The sequence below is a fragment of the Dryobates pubescens genome, chromosome 24 (assembly GCF_014839835.1).
Source record: "Dryobates pubescens isolate bDryPub1 chromosome 24, bDryPub1.pri, whole genome shotgun sequence".
NCBI lineage: Eukaryota > Metazoa > Chordata > Aves > Piciformes > Picidae > Dryobates > Dryobates pubescens.
In genome coordinates this window covers 13,107,029-13,128,218 of record NC_071635.1, presented here as the reverse complement: position 1 = coordinate 13,128,218, position 21,190 = coordinate 13,107,029, and the positions used below count along the sequence as shown (strand labels likewise).

General features: G+C 45.2%; 1 protein-coding gene across 1 annotated transcript in view; it reads left to right on the top strand.

Annotated features, from left to right (window-relative positions):
• RNF150 (ring finger protein 150) overlaps nt 1-21,190 on the top strand; it is a 136,931-nt gene that overhangs the window by 76,461 nt on the left and 39,280 nt on the right. Inside the window, exons 2-4 of the mRNA XM_009896760.2 lie at nt 10,821-11,071; nt 16,730-16,801; nt 17,212-17,294. Coding sequence (XP_009895062.2) covers nt 10,821-11,071; nt 16,730-16,801; nt 17,212-17,294 — 406 coding nt within the window. The remainder of the gene's footprint in view (nt 1-10,820; nt 11,072-16,729; nt 16,802-17,211; nt 17,295-21,190) is intronic.

Here is a 21,190-nt window from a genome sequence, read left to right as displayed (position 1 = left end):
GAAATGAACCAAGAGCAGCTCTGCTGGAGGTTGTTGTTGTTCACTTCAGGACCAAATAGAGAACTTTTGCCTCTGTTACCTAAATGCTGTAGCCAGGCATTAGCACCAGTAGGTCTTTTTACTTTGCTGGTCACTTAAATTAGAGTGGAGTGGAGTGGAGTGGAATAGAATAGAGGAGGATAGAATAGAATAGACCAGGTTGGAAAAGACCTTCAAGATCATCAAATCCAACCTATCATCCAGCACCATCTAATCAACTAAACCATGGCACCAAGCACCCCAGCCAGTCTCTTCCTAAACACCTCCAATGATGGTGACTCCACCACCTCCCTGGGCAGCACATTCCAAAGGCCAATCTCTCTTTCTATGAAGAACTTCTTCCTAACATCCAGCCTAAACCTCCCCTGGTGCAGCTTGAGACTGTGTGCTCTTGTTGTGGTGCTGGTTGCCTGGGAGAAGAGACCAGCCCCCACCTGGCTACAACCTCCTTTCAGGTAGTTGTAGAGAGCAATAAGGTCTCCCCTGAGCCTCCTCTTCTCCAGGCTAAGCAACCCCAGCTCCCTCAGCCTCTCCTCATAGGGCTTGTGCTCCAAACCCCTCCCCAGCTTTGTTGTCCTTCTCTGGAACAGCAACTCCTCCTAGATAATTTTGCTTTTGCATTGAAAATTGTTCCATGACACTAAGGTTGTCCTGGGGGTGGGGGGAATAAATGGTTTGCCTAAAAGAGTTTCCTCCCTTTACAAATGGGCAAAGTGCTGTGGGGAAAAGGTGTCACTCCTCTCTCTCTGCTTGCTGCATTTGCCTTTTAAGGAAACCTGATTTACAGTTAAATGTTTTGGAAGATGGGCAAAGGACCAAGGCGAGTGCTAGCGGTGCCAAGGAGAAGCGGGAAATGAGGGAGAGGATAAGCTGAAGGAAATATCTCTCAGCTTTTAAACAGAGAAGGAAAACAAATTGGAAATGTAGGTGGCGGGGGGGGGGGGGGGGAGATGAAAGCATCTACGTCACTGCAAAGCCAGGGCTCTGGAGTAAAAGGGAAAAAAAGATGTGGTGAAAACTTCTCTCCTGGTAACTTCAGTAGCTTGACATCCACAAAAATGGGGTGATGTGCTGCTGTGCTGTCTTTGCTTCTGGCTTCCCCCTGCGTTTTTCTGCCCTCTCAGGCTGGACACCCTCTTAAGGAGTTAGCCCTGCCTGCCTGCTGTGTCTCAGTTTTAGCAGCAGAGACAGAACATGGTCACACTCCTGCTCCTGCTTTTCTTCCCTGGCCAGTTGCTCTCTTCCACCTGGCAGGGTGTGAGGGTAGAGTGGGGCTGCTACCTGGGGGGTTACTATGGGGCTGGCAGTACCTGCTGGCCCTGCAGGTGTGTAGGCAAAGACTTCTGCATCCTGTTCTGCAGCATTCCCTTAGTGTGAGGTGAAATCCTGCCCAAAACCTCGCTGATCCCCTACCCAGAGTGGTACCTTTCCAGAATGGGCACTGAGGGAGGAGGTGGATGGGCCCATCTGCAGGACCCGGGCGTGATGTTCAGTGTAAGGGGTGATTTGGTCCAGCTCCCCAGGCCAGTGGTGCATCTCCTGCCTTCTTGTTGCTTTCTTCTGCTTTGTGCCTATGTCTGTACCCCAGTGGTGGCAGCTGAGCACTTAATGCTCACATCACATATGTGGTGCACAGCTCTTTTGCTTCCAGATCAGCAACACACCCTTCTGCCTTGGATCAAGCTCTAAGTGAGGCTTTGTGAAGCAAGAGGCACCAAGTGTCTCAGCTCCAGTCCTTTCTTGTTAGTCACCAGTTACAGGAACAGATATGATTTCCCTCTTCCAGCTCAGAAAAGAACTTTTTGGCATAATCAGACCTCTGACCTTCGCCCTGTTGTTTCACTGACACAACTTGGCTTAATTTTTCTTCTCTCCAGAGGAGACAGAACTTTCAGTTTCCAGTTAATGGCAAAGCAAATCTCTGGTTTGAGACCAAAGGCCCATCTGTCCCAGCATCCTGTTTCTCCTAATGGCTTAGGAAAGAGCAAAGCACAGGGTGAATGTTTAGTCCTGCCTCCCCAGAATCACTCTCCTAGCCTCCTCCTGCAGTTTGTGGTCCCTGTGTGTTGTTTGTACTTGGTGGCTCTCTGATGCTTCAAACGCTGAGATCCTGTCTTGTAACATCTTACTTTCTCATGTGAACCCCTTCTTATTTTAGTCAGCCTTTGGTAAGGAACCTTGCAAAATAACTTTGGACAACCTGATCTGTAGTTGCCCATATCTCTTATTGAAACCTCATTAGAAATTGGTGTCCTTTCTAGTCCTTGGACAACCTGATCTATAGTTGCCCATATCTCTTATGAAACCTCATTAGAAATTGGTGTCCTTTCTAGTCCTCTGGCATTGAGTCACTCTAGGCAAGAGATTATAGATGAGTTTGTAGTCATTCCACCTATGATATATGATGTACTGACTATACATTATTGTTACTTACTATATATTGCTCCTCTCTTTGCCAATTTCTTCTATAGCCTCATTTACTGATGCTTCAATTTGAGACCAATGCTGTGAGAGTTCTTGCAGGGAGCAGTCCTTTTGCCTAGTTTGATTTCTTACCAGTAATGCTTCCCACTTGGCCCACATAGGAGTTTGGTTTGTTGTTTAAACAATATTATGCTGCTTCTCACAGAATCACCACCAAGGTTGGAAGAGACCTCAAAGATCACCAAGTCCAACCTGTCACCACAGACCTCATGACCAAACCATGGCACCAAGTGGCACATCCAATCCCCTCTTGAACACCTCCAGGGATGGTTAGCCTTCCTAAAATATTTCTTTGGCTTCCAAAAGTAGCTTTTGACTTCACAAGAATGGAATTTAAGCCTGTGGTCATTTTTAAAAGAGAAAACCAGGTAACAGCTGGTATTCTGATCAAGTTATAAGTCCACCATACAGAGCAGAAGAACTCAGGTAGAACTCTCATTGAATGGTCTTAAAGCCTCCTTATGAGTGTGAAAATACTAGAACAAAATTGCCATGGCATTAAAATTCAACTGATTAACCTATGTGCCATCTTCCATGGAACCTTATTGTAAAGAAGCCAAACACAATTATAAAGCAAAAGTATTTTCAAAGAGAATGAGGTAGTATCTTCTAATAGCCCAACAGATCATTTGTGGTTGCAGCTCAGGCAATCAGAGCTACAGCACCATCACCATGGATTCCTTTTCATTCTCCTCAGTAAGAATTGTTTAGGTCTGCATCCATTTTACTTCATTTACCAACAGCTGCCAGTTACTGACATGAATTCCAAAGACATTATTTCTGCAAGAAGTAAAGGAAGAGTTGCTTAACTTCTTGCACCCCTCCTGTGAGGTTTCTATGGCCTGGGTTCTGAGCACACTGTTTTATCAGAGCAATTTCTGAACTCTGGAGTAGTTGTTTGAGTTTTCAGTTACAAAATCTGCAAAAGGAAATCATTTATGACTTCATTTCTCTGGGGCCGTGTATCAAAGTCCTTATTCACATCCTGATAGGCTATCTCAGAGAACTCTATAAGCCTCCTAAACTGGTATTCTATTCAAATGATTCAATTAATTATTTCTCTGACTGACTTCTGGCAGTTGCCAGGCACAAAGGATTAAATTACCGCTTCTGAGATGTCAGGAGCATACCTGAGCCTCCATCAAAACCTGACAGAGCACTGAAGCAGCAGGTCTGCAAACCCAAAACCCAGGGTTCGGAATCATGGGATCGTTAAGGTTGGAAAAGACCTCTAAGATTGTCCAGTCCAACTGTCAACCCACCACACCCACTGAGCCATCTCCTGAAGTGCCATATCTACACAGTTTAGAACACTTGGAGAGATGGCTACTCTCCCACCTCCCTGGGCAGCCTGATCCAGCACTGGCCTCCTGCGTAATGCCATGGGATGCACAGCGCAGAAGCATAACAGCTGCCTGAAGACCAGCAGCACATTTCTCCAGCCAGAAAGATTTGATTAGGTGAATGCACTTCATCAAGTTACAGTGACTTAAATCATCCCACATGCCTGTAAGCTCTACCTTACTTGTTTGGTTGTTGCCTCACAGGGAGAGAGCACTGATATGGCGAATGTTTCTTAAGCCAAGAAAAAAAGAAGGAAAAAAAGAAAATAAAACCCCATTCACTGCAGCCTGAATACCTTTGATTTATGAATCTCTGATTCATCCTGACAGCTAGTTAAAAATTCATGGCAAACTCTGCATTAATTGTGGCCAGAAAAAGAAAAGAGGAATGTGTTAGGTAACAAGAGTGCCACAAGCTGCAGTTACCGTCGTGGGTGTTTTTAATGAAAGGCATTGGTAGCATTTAACTCACCAGAGAAGCATCAGTACCATCACAGAATTAGTGAGGCTGGAAAAGACCTCTGAGATCATCAAGTCCAGCCTATGACCTAACACCATGACATCAGCTAAACCATGCCACCAGGGGCCACATCCAAGCTGTTCGTTAAGACCTCCAGTGATGGTGACTCCACCCTGGGCAGTCCATTCCAGTGCCTAAATAGCCTAGCTGTGAGGAAATGCTTGCTAATATCCAACCTAAACCTCCCCTGGTGCAGCTTCATACCATGCCCTCTTGTCCTGTTGCTAGTTACCTGGGAGAAGAGCCTGAACCCCACCTGACTACAGCTTCCTTTTAAATAGTGGCTGGAGAGCAGCCAGGCAGAAAGGGACCTAGGGGTACTGGTTGATAGTAGGCTGAACAGGAGCCAGCAGTGTGTCCAGGTGGCCAAGAAGGCCAATGGCATCCTGGGCTGGATCAGGAATAGTGTGGCCAGCAGGAGCAGGGAGGTCTTTCTCCCCCTGTACACAGCACTGGTTAGGTCACACCTTGAGTCCTGTGTCCAGTTCTGGGCCCCTCAGTTTAGGGAAGATGTTGAGATGCTGGAAGGTGTCCAGAGAAGGGCAACAAAGTTGGGGAGGGGTTTGGAGCACAAGTCCTATGAGGGGAGGCTGAGGGAGCTGGGGTTGCTTAGCCTGGAGAAGAGGAGGCTCAGGGGAGATCTTATTGCTCTCTACAACTACCTGAAAGGAAGTTGTAGCCAGGTAGGGGCTGGTCTCTTCTCCTAGGCAACCAGCACTAGAACAAGAGGACACAGTCTCAAGATGTGCCAGGGAAGGTTTAGGCTGGATGTTAGGAAGAAGTTTTTCATAGAAACAGTGAATGGCCATTGGAATGTGCTGCCCAGGGAGGTGGTGGAGTCACCATCACTGGAGGTGTCTAGGAAGAGACTGGCTGGGGTGCTTGGTGCCATGGTTTAGTTGATTAGATAGTGGTGGGTGATGGGTTGGACTTGATGATCTCAAAGGTCTCTTCCAACCTGGTCTATAATATTCCATTCTATTCCATTCCATTTGTTCTGTTCTATTCTATTCTATTCTAAAGGTCCCCTCTAAGTCTCCTCTTTTCCAGGCAGAACAACCCCACCTGATAGCTTCTCCTTTCTCAAGCCTGCTGAACCAGTGTGTACTTGGGTGTAGAAATGCATCTCTAACATTGATGTCTCATTATATCATTTCCCTTCTTTAATGTCTAGAGTTTTCATGTGTGTCAGAGATTCCTTTGTGTCTTTAAATACTGAAACTGAGATGATAATAATTTTGTTGTAGAAGAGAGGAAAGGGGGGGGGGGGGAGGGAAATATTTAATATATTTTTTTTCTTCCTAATATTGAGCATCTAAGAAATAAACTTATCTTTATGAACTTGATTGATCAATTATCTTTCTCTATGGTGCCTCAGAGAAATTGTCATCAAGTGAATTCTTGATTATTACATGTTGCTGATTTGGTTCTTTTTTTCCAAGAATGCTTCATTACAAATGGTAATGTTTTCCAAGAAAATAACCAGATAGCCTGAAATTTAAACATATTAGGAGTCTGGAAGCAGCTGCTGCTGGGAAGCAGCTGCTTCCCTTTTGCAATCACTACGTCTTCTGCTTTGCATTTCTATAAGCATTTTGACTTAGCCTATATCCATGACAATTTACATAGCATATGGTGGGGTTTCATGTATTTTGAAAGGGCCTAGGCTTGAGGTGGCATAGAATTATGGAAGGAATGTCTGAAGATCATCTAGTCCAACCCCCATGCTAGAGCAGGATCATAGAATCACAGAATCACCAAGGTTAGAAGAGACCTCAAAGGTCATCGAGCCCAACCTGTCACTCAGCACCTCATGACTGCTAAACCATGGCACCAAGTGCCACGTCCAATCCCCTCTTGAACACCTCCAGGGATGGTGACTCCACCACCTCCCTGGGCAGCACATTCCAGCTGGAGTAAATCACACAGGAACACATCCAGGTGGGTTTTGAAAGTCTCCAGAGGAGACTCCACCTCTCTGGGCAGGAAGCCTGTTGCAGTATTCTGCCACCCTCAAAGTGCAGAACATTCTGTTTATGTTTACATGGAACCTCCTCTGCTCCAGTTTGTGTCCATTGCCTCTTGTACTGTTGCTGGACACCACTGGGAAGTCTGGCTCCATCCTCCTGATGTGTCAGTAAAACATCCTGGGAGTGAGATGCAAGGAGGACAGGGTGGAGAAGGGAGTTGTGTGGCTGCACTCCTGTTCAAAACCAGTCATTTCCACCATGAGCTCAAGGCAGAAATCTGTGCTGTAGCTTAATTGGAAAGGGCAAGTGATGAAAAAGCAGGAATGTGGTTAAATTTATGGAGGAGATCACAGTATATATTTTTTCCTGCCTCTTTTTCATTATGATTAGAGAAAGACAGGGCATTAGTGAGGGATGCTTGTTTTATTACTGCAAAATGTTAATTTCATAGTTAGGCAATTGATTGTGATATTATTATTACTATCAACATGTTCTATTTGACCTGTACCCCACTATTGAGAGTTCTCCAGAAATAGCCTATGCTCTCTTCAGTTGATTCAAACATAGCTACACATGTTGCTCAAGCTTTTTAAGAAACAAGTTAAGATGCTACCTGGATTTGCTACTGAAAACATTTTTTGCCTGCGTCTCCATTTCTATAGGTTTTCAGGTAACATCTCCTCCCCCTCTTCTCTGCCCTGGGGAGGCTGCATCTGGAGTGTTGTGTCCAGTTCTGGGCCCCTCAGTTCAGGAAGGACCTCAGGGAAATGCTTGAAAGACTCCAGCGTGGAGCCACAAAAACGATTAGGGAAGTGGAACATCTTCCTTATGAGGAGAGCCTGAGGGAGCTGAGGCTCTTTAGCTTGGAGAAGAGGAGACTGAGAGGTGACCTCATTCATGTTTATGAATATGTAAAGGGTGAGTGCCACGGGGATGGAGCCAGGCTCTGCTGGGTGATGCCCAATGTCAGCACAAGGGGCAATGGTGGAAGCTGAGGCATAGGAAGTTCCCTGGAAACATGAGGAAAAGTCTTTCCACTGTGAGGCTGATAGAACCCTGGAACAGGCTGCCCAGGGGAGTTGTGAAGTCTCCCTCTCTGGAAATATTCAAAGCCTGCCTGGATGTATTCCTGTGTAACCTGGTATAGGTGATCCTGCTCTGGCAGGGGAGGTTGGACTGGATGATCTTTTGAGGTCCCTTCCTGCCCCTAACATTCAGGGACTCTGTGATCATTCATACAGTGTCCCAGATTGTATTGAAGGTAACGTTAGAGGTCCATACTGGACAGTGAGTGGCTCAGAATGGTAGCTTCTGTAAGGTGTTGATGAAATACACTTCAGTATTTTTGCCTGTGAGATTATTCACTGTGGGGTTTTTTTAAGCTGTGTGTGATGTGGTTGCTTTGGTTTTCTTGTAGAGTGTTTTTAAATATATATATATTATTTTTTCCCTTGAAAGAAAGAGAAAAGAACAAAGGAAAGCATGTGGACAGCTAAGGACTGCTTTAGGCAATTTGTCTTACTGACTGCAGGGGAATTACTGGCATGGCACCAGTGCCCTTCTCAGCCACTTTCAGCCTTGGCAGATTCCCCCTAGACTGTTAGGGTAAGGTTTGCATTAGCTCTGTGTAATAAACAGGTATCAGAAGACTTGCAAAGGTAGATTTATCTTGGCTGCTGAAGGTGGGTTCGTACTAGACAAATGAAGGGAAATGGCTGAAAATTTTGAATGCCTTGAGGGAAATTATCAAAAGAAAGGTTCTGTTTTCTATCATGGATATCTTAAAATTCTCCACTCAGACAAACTATTGATTTCTTTGGCCTGTTCATAATCAGGGGAACATCAGGATGGAAAAGCTCACGAGAGAAAGAGCGAGAGTGTTTGCACTTCTACTCCAAGACCTGAGAGAAGAGGGTTCAGTTCCCAGCTTTGCAGCACATTTTGTGTGTGAGTAGCAAGTCTGTCACAGCTCTTCCAGTACCTCCAATTGATCCAGGCACCCACAGAATTTGATGAAGTTTCCACCACGTCAGCATTTCGTTTGAGCACCATCCACCTGTCTGATTTAGTACATCCGAAACCCTGCTAGGCGACTCCTGCTCTTTAGCATCTAAGTATGTTTCAAAACCTGGTTTATACCTCCCAGGGGGTTTTGGTGGGGAAATGTCAGAGCTAGGCAATAAGGACCAGGCAACAGTACTGTGCTAGTGAAGCTTAGCTTGGATATCAGCTTGGAGGGGGATGCTTTTTGGAAATGCAAGTTTCCCTCTCGCATCTCCCCCTGTACTCGGCACTGGTTAGGTCACACCTTGAGTCCTGTGTCCAGTTCTGGGCCCCTCAGTTTAGGAAAGATGCTGGAATGTGTCCAGAGAAGGGCAACAAAGCTGGGGAGGGGTTTGGAGCACAAGCCCTATGAGGAGAGGCTGAAGGAGCTAGGGGTGTCCAGCCTGGAGAAGAGGAGGCTCAGGGGAGACCTTCTTGCTCTCTACAACTACCTGAAGGGAGGTTGTAGAAAGGTAGGAGCTGGTCTCTTCTCCCATGCAACCAGCACCAGAACAAGAGGACACAGTCTCAAGCTGCACCAGGGGAGGTTTAGGCTGGATGTTGGGAATAAATTCTTCATAGAAAGAGAGATTGGCCATTGGAATGTGCTGCCTGGGAAGGTGATGGAGTCACCATCACTGGAGGTGTTTAGGAGGAGACTGGATGGGGCGCTTGGTGCCATGGTTTAGTTGATTAGATGGTGTTGGATGATAGGTTGGACTCGATGACCTCGAAGGTCTCTTCCAACCTGGTCTGGTCTGGTCTGGTCTATTCTATTCTATTCTATTCTATCTCCATTTGAGTGATCCTTTCCCAAACATCCCAAAGCAGGCACAGTCACTTGATGATTAACAGCATGCCAGCTGATTTCCTAGGATTTCAGCTGAAATTCTGAACCCCCACCCAAGCATTTTCTGTCTTACTTCAGTCTGTACCTTTCTTTCTAAATGCCAGGTTGTGATCATTTGATATGCTGCTGTTTCTGTCACATTTCCACATTAAAATACACCCTCTTTGTCCTTGGCTGCTAAGTACAATTCAGGATTTGACTGTTGCAAAACATAGCTAAGGTAGGAAAATTGTCTGGATACTTGTTTTGTGAAGGTGAGGAACAGGATATTGCCAACATTAAACCATGAGCTGGTGATAGTTTAGATTTATAAAGCTAGAAAGGGCATGAATTTCAGACAGTATTTATCATACATGTATTATGAAAGGCAAATAGTTTCTGTAGTGTGTGATGCAATTAAAATGAAAAGCTGGTGCAGAGTTGAGAATTGATGGATTGATGGTTTGTTTCACAAGGTCTTGGCTTGATAGGATGTAGGAAGTCCCTGCCCCATCCTGTTATTGGGCACTCCTTTGCCATCTCAGCTGTGCTGACTCCCATCCTTCTGAAGCCATTCTGCAAACTGCATCAGGGGCTGATCTGAGCTGCAGCAGAGTTTGGGGGAATAAAACAGTGCTCTTGACATTAAACTTGCATTAGTTGGCAAGCCCAGTGTCCCACAGGGGCACCAAACCATCTGTGGGCTCAGGCTGCAGGGAGCCTCCAGTGACCTGGGGCAGCAATTGAGCTGGGAACATGTCGAGCTGCTCTTGTCCCCACAGGCTTCCCCTGTTGCCAGCCCTGGACGAAGGCAGTGATGCTTTGGTATGTTCAGCTTGTGAAACCATGTGGGGATCTGTCACTGAAAGCATTTCTGGTCTGAAGGGCAAGGTTTGGAGAGGCTTCCCAGGCAGGCTTGTGACCCTGCAAAGGGGACTGTGATAAATGTGTCTGGAGTGTTGGGCAGAAGGATGCTGGCTGCAGCATGACTCCTTTTCTGTAGTGCTTACAGCGCTGTAGTCTAGATAAGCCTCAGCAGTGCTGGAAATCTGTGTTTATGTCAACCCATGAATCATGTTTTACATATCTCACTGAGATTCATTTATAGAAACACACTGTGTAACTTGTTCCAGTTGAAACCTTCACCAGATCCACCTGACTTACCTCTTGCTGAAAACCAACAGGAGAAAGGGTAGCTCTCTCCTTACTGGTTTGCCTTGGATTTGGGAGGGTTTTTAGCCTTGCTACATTCTCTGGTCATTTTATTACGTGGGGGTCAGGCAACCAGCAACAGAACAAGAGGACTCAGTCTCAAGCTGTGCAGTGGAAAGTTTAGGCTTGATCTTAGAAAGAAGTTCTTCACAGAAAGATTGCCTATTGGAATGGGCTGCCCAGGGAGGTGGTAGGGTCGACATCCCTGGAGGTGTTTAAGAAGAGACTGGATGAGGCACTTAGTGCCATGGTCTAGTTGGTTAGTTAGGGCTGGGTGATCAATTGGACTTGATGATCTCGGAGGTCTCTTCCAACCTGGCTGATTCTGTGCGATCGCTTGCTTCAGCTAAGATTTCTTTTTGCTCTCTCTTGTCTGACAGGCCTAGAAGATGTTGTAGCAATAATGATTCCTGAACCCAAAGGGAAAGAGATAGTGAGCCTCCTGGAGAGGAACATTACTGTGATGATGTACATCACCATCGGGACACGCAACCTGCAGAAGTACGTCAGCCGGACCTCTGTGGTGTTTGTCTCCATCTCCTTCATCGTGCTGATGATCATCTCCCTGGCGTGGTTGGTCTTCTACTACATCCAGCGATTCCGCTACGCCAATGCCAGGGACAGAAATCAGGTGAGCAGCGCTGTTTGTGTGCCCTGGAATAGATCACCAGGGGAATCGGCTTGAAAGTGAAAGTTGAGTGCCATGGGTTGACGTTCTCCGCCCCCCCAGCTGAAATTGCCAGAGCAGCTCAGTTGGAAAGCAGATGAAGCTCTGTTTACAAGCTAGAAATAGGAAATGCAATGAATATGCAGAAAATATACAATAGTTACATGTATTTACAATTTATAAACAGCACAAGAACCACCCCTGGACAAAACCAGGGGGTTACCAACAGCTTCCCCCTCTCCCCATCCCAGACAAGGGGAAAAGAAAGAGGAGAAAAGCAGAGAGTAGTTTCATAGTACTTAAGCCACAACAAGAGCACAGCCAAGGTCAGCAACAGCCAAGCAAAAGCAGCAGCTAGCATCTGCTAGAGCAAAGCCAAAAAGAGAGAGTTAATTTATACAACTATGTTAGTTATCAGACCTACAAGATTATTTAGACCTTGTCATTATTTTCCCTTTAACATCCATTGGTAATTTATTTACATCATTGGGGGTGTTTAGGAGGAGGCTTGATGGGGAGCTTGGTGCCATGGTTTAGTTGGTTAGATAGTGTTGGATGATGGGTTGGACACAGTGATCTCGAAGGTCTCTTCCAACCTGGTCTATTCTATTCTATTTATCACAGGGATTAGGTAGCAAAGTGTAGGGAGCTGGCTGGCTGGAGGTGCAGCATGTCCCTTACAGCAAGTATTCTATTCTATATATTTGTATAAATATACTCTCTCTATATATATATATTTTAAAAACTGGGGGGGTTCTCCATGAAACCACACAAGAAATAGGCAGAAAATTGATCATCTTTGGTGATGTGACTAAAATACAGTGAGCAGCATGAGTATCTGTGTGAAATGAGTGTTCATGATAAGGGAAGAAGAAATAAAAGAGCAAGAAGTGTTTTCATTTTAAATACTGCTTTAGAAGGATTTTGTGCTTGAAAGGCACTATTCATTTGACAATGATGACTGAACAAATAAGTGCTGTAGTGATAGCCACCAATATTATTAAACCATTGCTTTTGGTTTTGGCAACTTTTCCAAACCCCCTGAAAGAGATCCAAAACCTACAGAGCTGGAGAGGAGTCAGCAGCAGTGGGAATGAGCCCTCGGTCCTAAGGCCCTCTGTATTTACCAAGCATCTTTATGGTAGTTCAGCAATGAATAATAATAGCAGTGATAACAATAAATTTAATCTTTTCTTGTCTGGATGCCACTATCTTGGCATCAGCAGAATTGTGAAGCTGAGGCTTCTACATTTCATTCTAATGGTACAGCAGAAAATGTTATCACTGTATGAAATCTGAGAGGATAACCATTTTACTGCAGGGACAAAATGCACTGTGAATCAGAGATGTTTCTGGACCCTTAATAGATGACTGTTGAGGCAGGAGGAGGGTTGTCTTGCTTGCTCTGCAGAAAAGGTAAAACTGAGAGTGTCAATAATCATCTTGTAGAGCAAAGTGCCGCTGCACAGCCTGTAATGTATGCTGGAGGATCCCTCACCCTCCTCCATTGAAATTCAGGCATCCTCTGAGATAGAGAGCAGCTGCTCTGTATTTACAGACAGAGAGAATATATTTTCCTTTTAACTATACAGTATGAAATTTTTTGGATAGCAAGAATGAGACTATCCCAGCTGGAACTGGAACATCACTGGCAGCAGATTCACTGTGATAATTTTGAGCTGCTTTGGCTGCAGGAGCACATGTGTGCCTAATTTATGTATGTGAGTACCGTAAGCGTGCTCTCAATCAAGTAATTACACAGGCAGATTAGCGGTGTAAATAGCCACCCATAAACATGGAACCCAGCAAAACAAGAAGCTCGTTCAGGTAATGTGCTGTCATTTGGAGTCAGTAGGTTTAGAGAATCGTAGAGTTGTTTTGGTTGGGGAAAGACCTCTCAAATCATCAAGTCCAGCCACTGACCTAACACCACCATGGTCGTTAAAACTTGTCCCAAAGTGCCATGTCTACAAGTTCTTAGAATTATAGAATGGGTTGAGTTGGAAGGGGACCTTCAAGGTCATCTAGGTCCACCCCACCCTGCCATAGTCAGCAACACCTTCCAATAGGCCACGTTGCTCAAGGTCTCATCCAGCCTGACCATGCCAGGGAGGAGGCATCCACAACTTCCCCGGGCAGCCTGTTCCATTGTCCGACCACCCTCAGTGACCGCAGGTACCAACATAACTTCATTTGCCGAGAGTAAGATGTGTAGCTTTGCTTGTGGGTCCATGATTCAAGTGCTTGGACACTACCCAGTGAGTAGGTTGAAGATACAGGTGTCAGAGAATCATTAAGATTGGAAAAGACCTCTGAAATCATCGAGTCCAACCATCAACCCAACACCAGCACTGGTTAGCCCACACCTTGAGTCCTGTGTCCAGTTCTGGACCCCTCAGTTTAGGAAAGATGTTGAGTTGCTGGAATGTGTCCAGAAAAGGACAACAAAGCTGGGGAGGGGCTTGGAGCACAAGCCCTATGAGGAGAGGCTGAGGGAGCTGGGGTTGCTTAGCCTGGAGAAGAGGAGGCTCAGGGGAGACCTTACTGCTGTCTACAACTACCTAAAGGGAGGTTGTAGCTAGGTGGGGGCTGGTCTCTTCTCCCAGCACCAGAACAAGAACCAGCACCAGAACAAGAGGACACAGTCTCAAGCTGTGCCAGGCTGGAGGTGAGGAGAAAGTTCTTCACAGAAAGAGAGACTGGCCATTGAAATGTGCTGCCCAGGGAGGTGGTGGAGTCACCATCACTGGAGCTGTTTAGGGAGAGACTGGATGGGGTGCTTGGTGCCATGGTTTAGTTGATTAGATGGTGTTGGATGATAGGTTGGACTTGATGATCTCAAAGGTCTTTTCCAACCTGGCTATTTCTATTTCTATTTCTATTCTACCACCATGGCCACTAAACCATGTCCCAAAGTGCCATGTCTACAGATATTTTTTTGAACCCCTCCAGGGACAGTGACTCTACCACCTCTCTGGGTAACCTGTTCCAATGCCTAGCCACTCTTTTCATAAAGAATTTTTTCCCTAATGTCCAATCTAAACCTCCTGTGGCACATTTCCTCTCATCCTGTCACGTGATACTAGAGCAGACTATGTTGAAGAACAGAATATATTCAAGCAGATTTCCTTCTCAGTGTTTCCTTTCCAAAATGAGAACGAGACTTAACGTGTGCACAAGCAGTTGTCCTGGGAGAGATTCCTGTTCTCTCAAAAACTAAAGTGTCCTCATTTGCATGTAAGTCAGGAACTTGTCTATTTAAGAGAGAGAAGAGAAAGCAAATAGGAAAACAAGCAGATCAAAGATGTGGATGAGTCTTTAATCTTGTCCTTTCCTCTTGAAGAATGTGCACAAAAGGAACTGAGACATTTCATTAGTTTAAGTAATAATGATGATAAAAAGGATTCACAAGTAATTCCTGGAGCGGGACATAATAGCTCTTGTCTTGCTGTATGCTATCAGTCAGTCTTTGATTTACTTTAAAGAAACAAATAGGTGGCAAGAAATGTTTCCAACTCTCTTCTGCTCCCTTTGTTTATGTGAGGGAAAAATAGATCACAGAAAAGATGTTGTCTAACCGGATGATACTCCCTCACATGCAATAATTAGTAATGCTGGAAAGCTCATGTGGAAATCTCCGATGATAGGCAAAGTCGTTTTCACCTCTTTATAGCCAGATCTGAAATTGCCCTCTGCTTTCAGTATTGCATGCATTTTTGTCAGTCTTCCATGTCTTTCCAATCCAATAAAGCTTACTCTCTAATTCAGTGATTTTAATTGAATCTGAAGAACAAAGTGGTAATTAAGTAATCGTCTCTGTATGGTGATTAGGTCTCAATTTACAAACTACTTCCAGCTTCCTTTCATTCCTGGCTTTATGCTCTCACCCCCTCCAGCTGGAAACCCTTCCCACTGACAGGCCCCTCTGAACTCCAGCACAGGCAGTGTTCCCAGCCTGAGAAGTTGAATGTCTTCTGAGTCACCAAAGCTCTTTAGTCTCTCCCTCCTGTCCAACAGCACATGGCTGGAAATACAGATGGGGAGGGGAAATGAAGAGGGCAGTTCAAGTCATTTATTGGTGGCAAATTGGGATGCATGGTATCATGAACTGTCATAAAGTTGACCAGAAAACTTCAGAGTAGGTTTTGCTGCATGAAACTGTACAAGAAAGGCATGGAAAAAAATGGAGAGAGCCCAGAGGAGGTTCACCAGTATGGTCTTGGGACAGAGCACATGCCATCTGAGGAGAGGCAGAGGCAGCTTGACTTGCTGAGCACAAGAGGAGGAGGGGGTCTGCTTGCAGCCTGCAGCTCCATAGCAAGTGGTTGGAGAGGAGGCAGAGTTAGCCTCTTCTGGAAGGTGCACAGAGAAAGGACAAGGGTAATGGTCACAAATTACAGTAAGGGACATTCCATTTCTATATTACAACAACAACAAAAAGGCAGTGAGAATGGTTAAGCACTGGAACAAATTATCCACAGAGGTTGTGAAATCTCCCTTCCCAGAGAGATTGAAGGCTTGACTGGACACAGCTCTGACTTTGAAGTTGCCCCAGCCTTGAGCAGGGGGTGGGAGTACATGACCTCTCAAAGGCTTTCCCAGCCTGTCAGTCTGTCTCCAGCTTGCCTCCTTGTTGGGTCAGCACAAGTGAGCAGCCAAGTCCTTGGAGCAGTGATACAGACACAAGCTCAGCAGCGCAGAGTGCAGAGGTCACTTTGTTCACCAGTGATTCTATGAGCTGCCCCATCATATTCTCAGCCCATTGCAAGGGGCAGGCATCTCCATCTCCAGCATCTGAGAACAGTGTGGGTTGTGGCAGGCTGTTATTACATACTTTAATCCTGAGTGGCTGTGACCCTGCCAGTGTGGTAACAGTGTTTTGGAAATATGGGAGAGCAGTCAGAAACATCATGTGGTAAGCAATTTGTGGTTCACTGGAGGGAAAGGCAGGCAAAGAACCAGCAAATGGTTATGTATGGACAGGACTGTGGAGTGCTTTACCTGTGAGAAGCTGCAGATGCTTTCAGCCCATTTTCATACCTTGCATTGTTCCTATAAAGCAGGCAACTCTGTATTGCAGGAAAAGAGAACAGCAGAGAAGATTATTCATAGGGTTTGTGGTTAACAAATAGGTCACTTTCAGCACCTGCATCTCGCTGCAGATCGTGAACTAGTTCTGGAATAACGTAAGAATAAAGACCTTCTGAATCTTAAGTCCAGTGTTTACTCTGCTTACCAGCCCAGGCCTCATTTAATAGTGTATTTTTAACAAGTGTCATTTAAAAAAGAGTAGGAAGAAATGGGATGCCTGAATATTGGGCATTACTGCTCTCTGGAGTGGTGAAGGTGGTGTAGTGTAGCATCACGACAGGCTCAATGCGGTCTCCACTGGATCTCCATTAGAGTAGCTTGGCCTCCATGGCCACGGGTTGCCAGTAAGCCTAGAAGACCTACTTGTGCCCTTGTGAATAACAGTGTGACTGACCTCATCTGTTTGTATTTATACAGCACTGTCCTGTTTCATGTGCAGTCACTCCAGATTATTAAGAAGCCTAGGGAGAAAAGGTGATGATTTCTGCATGAAGAGAGATCTTTTGCTTAAGAGCAAATTTTGTGTTACAGCGCCGGCTCGGAGATGCTGCAAAGAAAGCAATCAGCAAGCTACAAGTCAGAACAATCCGGAAAGGTGATAAGGTAATTTTTCAAATTGCTCATTACCAAATGAAACTCTGTGCTGAGGATTCCTTCAGACCACTGGGACAATGAAGCAGAACAGAAATGGCAATTGCTTATTTAGCCACTCTGTGTCCTGCAGGCGGGGGTGGAATACTGATAAGCAATTTGCAGATGGAATGGGGTAGAGAGAAGAAGGTGATTCTGTGCAGATGCAGAAAATCCTGAAAGTGAAAACATGCTAACTAGCTCTGCATGCTTCCTGGGGCAAGCTTCCAGCTGGAAGCATGTTGGAAAATCTGACTTGCTTGTCTTGAAATGCATTACTGGATTGGAAGCACGCATCGGCGACTGTTTTCCTTTGTCCCATAGGCTCTTGCATGAAGAGATTAGCTGACAAATGAAAATGATGAATGTTCTCTTTCCTGTAGGAAACTGAGCCAGACTTTGATAACTGTGCTGTATGTATTGAAGGCTACAAACCCAATGATGTTGTCAGAATTTTGCCTTGCAGGTAAGTTGAAGGTTGAAGGTGGTTTTAGCTCTGCTAGTCTTTCTACATCAAGGCAGGCTTTGTTTTCACGATATCAAACTGATGAGGTTAGCTGAGAGCTTAGGGAGGGAAGGATGAGTGTGTCATTTTGATTTATTCAGAATCTGTTGGTAAAGATACCTGAAATGTCTCTTCATCCAGCTTGAAGGGAGAAGGTGCTGAGAGCCTGACTTCAGCCTGGCAGTCAGAAATTTTGTCTGATTTGGACCTATTACAGGAATTTTCCTCATTCCTCAAACAAATGCCTTTGAAGAATTTGCCCCTGACTTCAAGGTGAGCCCAGGGCACAGCATCCAGGGATAGAGGAGTCTCCTGCTCCCCATGGAGCTGCCTCTTTTGCTGTCCTGGGCCATGTCCAGGCACTGTGAAAGAGATGGCCTCTATCAAAAAATCCCCAGCCATAAAAAGAGATCTGCTGAGCAGAAACAAGGGAATGTGACAAAGGCCACCTTATCTATTTCTGCCATGAAAATACTCTCAGGCAAGTGGAACGTGGAGGTGACAAGAGAGCTTCTGAGCTTTTTCTTTCTCTTTTCTTCCCCTCTGTGAACATGCCCTGTGCAACACACACAGTCGCAGTGATGTGACACAGGAGTGCAGCCTCTTGCCACCCCTAGCAGCTGCATTCATCTCTCTGTGTCATTGTCCTGGCGTCTGTGAAGTCCTAGCTAATGAGGGATTTCTCTAAGGAAAGCAATTTCTCAGTAAAATTCCTAGGAACTGTGCTTCCCCTAGGAAAACAAGAGCCAAGTGTTTGATTTCCCTAGAAATAGGCATCTCAAGTGCTGTACATACAGAGCAGAGATTAGGGATATTTAACAGAGTTTCTTTCTTCTCCTGCAAACATGTTCCCTGGCTCCAGAAACTGAAATACTTGCTTCTTTCCTTGCTGTCTTGTTCCCTAGTAGTTATTTGAATGTTACAAGCTGTCCATTTCTGCTCCTTCATGTGACTGCTTAAATCTGTTTATTTCCATCACTAAACGGCGAAGAAATAGCAACAGATTAATCATAAATTTGACCTACTGTAAATCCCCCACAATGACAAATTGCATGGCAACTCTTTCTCCTTTTTTCCCCACCCCCCCCCCCCCTCCTCTGAACAGACACAAACACATCACTTCATGAAACAGCAATGCAGAAAAATGCAGAGAAATTGCCAGCAAACCGTGGACTTTGGTTTGACGTTCGGAGAAGCAGGATCAACTTGGAAATGCTGCATGATAGAGAGAGGCGAAAAAAGATGTGTGTGTAAGCTTTAGCTTTCACTTGTGTCTCGCCTCATAATTCATCGAGGCTCCACTCAGGCTTTGTCATCCAGAGTGTTGAGTCAAGCAGAGTGAGGAGGAAACACATAGTTAACAGGTGATGCTCAGTTCTTGGCTGAATTAAAAGGTCGCCGAGAAAATGACTCACGCGGAAAGGGTAGCAGCAGTAGAACTGTCTTGTGAACTGCTCACAGGCTGAGCCTCGGCAGTTTGGAGTTATAAAACCTCCAAGCTCTTGCTCGAGCAGCTGCTTCACAAACCCTGGCTTTCCTGCTACACGAATTGTGAGGGCAGTCTTTTACACTTTCACTTGGGTTTGAACTTCCAAAACAGGAAGTGATAGTCATGATTCTTTCTGCCGTTGCCAGTCTCTTATCCAAAGGGGGTGGGGGGGAAGGAGGGAGGGAAGTGAATTAATTTGTCTCTGTTAAGCGAGTAGGAGAGTGTTATAACTTGCTGAAGACCTACAGACTCTGTATGTTTCTTTCTCAAGCATCCTCAGTTAAACTGTGTGCAGTTCACAGTATGGGCGCCTCATTAGACTGCTGTTTAATAAGAGGCTGGCATTTCACCAAGTCTTACAGAAGCCTGCACTGTATGACATCAGTGCTGGCTGACCTTACTGTTTCTATCCAGGAGGTGCTTAAGATAGAGAACTTTTTACCTGCAAAGCCAAATAGGCCCCAAGGGCTGCGCATGAAAGATGATGCTTTGTGCTGCAGGCAGGACTGGGAAAACCACTGCTAGAAGGCACACTTTGGATAAAGACCTTCATGTCCTAAGATTTCTTTTTCAGGCTTGTGGAGCCAAATCTCCTAAAATGTTGGTCCCAAAAACCCACCAGTCAATATTGCAGTAGATGAGCTCTGAAGTCATAGAGATACACAGTTATTAGTCCTCTCTTTTCTGCTGGCAGAGCTGGCTCTGGGACAGCCTGTTGCTATGTATCCCCCTCTGGAGAGCTAGGAGGAGAATTCCAGTGAACTCATACTTCTTCCTCTATCCTCTTCAGGCAGTTCCCATAGCTGACTGTGTTAATGAACTTCACTCTGCAGGATGCATTAAATAAATAAGGACTGGCACTTGATTTAGAAAAAAAAGATAATAGAATTGTCTTGCAGCTGGTTTTATGTTTAATGGTAGCAAACATCACTGAAGTTATGTTTGAGGGCACTGACACAACATCAAATGAAACCGAGTTCATTGTTCCCAGAGTGACTTCTCTTCTGCTTCTTCTCCATCCCCAGCTTCAAAATGCCTTTGTCTTTTTCTGCTCTGGCTTTGGAGAAGCTGCTGGTGCTGCTGTTCCCAGTGTGTGCCTTTTACTAAACTTTTACTCACCTTACCAAACTTCTGTAGAGAGGCAAGACAGTTCTCTCAACCTCATCTCTACTCAGTTCTTCATAAGCTCTTTGTTTTTTGGGTTATTTCATTTCTGTCACCAGTAAGTGCACTTTCTGACCCCCTTCCAGCTCCTTCCCTTCTGCTGAATGCTCAGTCCATGAACAACTGCGATTTCAGAGGCTGCCTCACTCCTTCCTCTTTCGGATAGCTTCCTGTGAGACTTTATTTCATCACACACATTCTTCTCTTCAATTCCATCTGCACACCCTCATTATCACCTTTCTTTTTTTCAATCCTTCCTTCTTCCTCAAAAAATGAACAAACAATCCTGTACATGCACCCACAAAAGCCTAGACCTTCTATTTGGATACTAAGTGGTACTCAGTCTCTCACCCAAACCCCTCTCAATCCTGAGCTTCAGCCCTGTGTCTAATCCAGGTAACTGCTGCTCTTGCTCAGTGCCCCTCTCTTTCTGCTTTTGCCTCCCTTCAGTTCACACTTTTCTTCTGAGAAAAATTACATGACTGCTAGCTTGGTTTGCCTGCAGTTGGGAAACTGGGGACCAGGAGTAGAAGGTGGGAGGAGAGCAGTTTCCCTTAACCTGGAACAAAAGGCTTCTCAAGATTGCTGGCAAACTAAAAGCTCAACAATAGCTTTGTAACAATCAAATTATTATAATCTTGGGCTGAGCCTGAAATGAAGTTATTTATTTATGTATTTAATTGTATGGTTAAAAGGGCAGCTTTAAAACAAAATTGCAACACATTTCAAACAGAAGTATCCTCCAATTTAAAATGATGAAGTGCTATTCAGGTAAATGAAATGCTTAGGGACTTTGAGGTTCTTCTTTCTTTGTGCTCCGTGAGCTTTACACATCCACATAGAGTCACAGGAGGGAGCAGGATGGATCCCAGGAGGCCACCACCCCTGGAGCAGCACAGGGGCACTGGCTGTGCACGTGTTGTTCTTGGGAGCTTTTTCCAACACACTCTGCAGTCTCCTGGGATGAAGACTATAAATCCCCCTGATAATTTACTGCAGTGCTTTGCCACCCTGCCTGGGGTAAAGCTTTCACTATTGTGTAACCAGGATCTCACTTGCTGCAGTTTAATCACGTCATTGTGTCTCTTGTCCCTAGGAGAGGTGAAGAACAGTTGTTTCCTTTCTCCTCCTGGAAGCCTTTGTTTTGCAGGAGGATTGTTACAACGTCTCCTTTCACCTTCCTCTCAACTAATCAATTACAGTT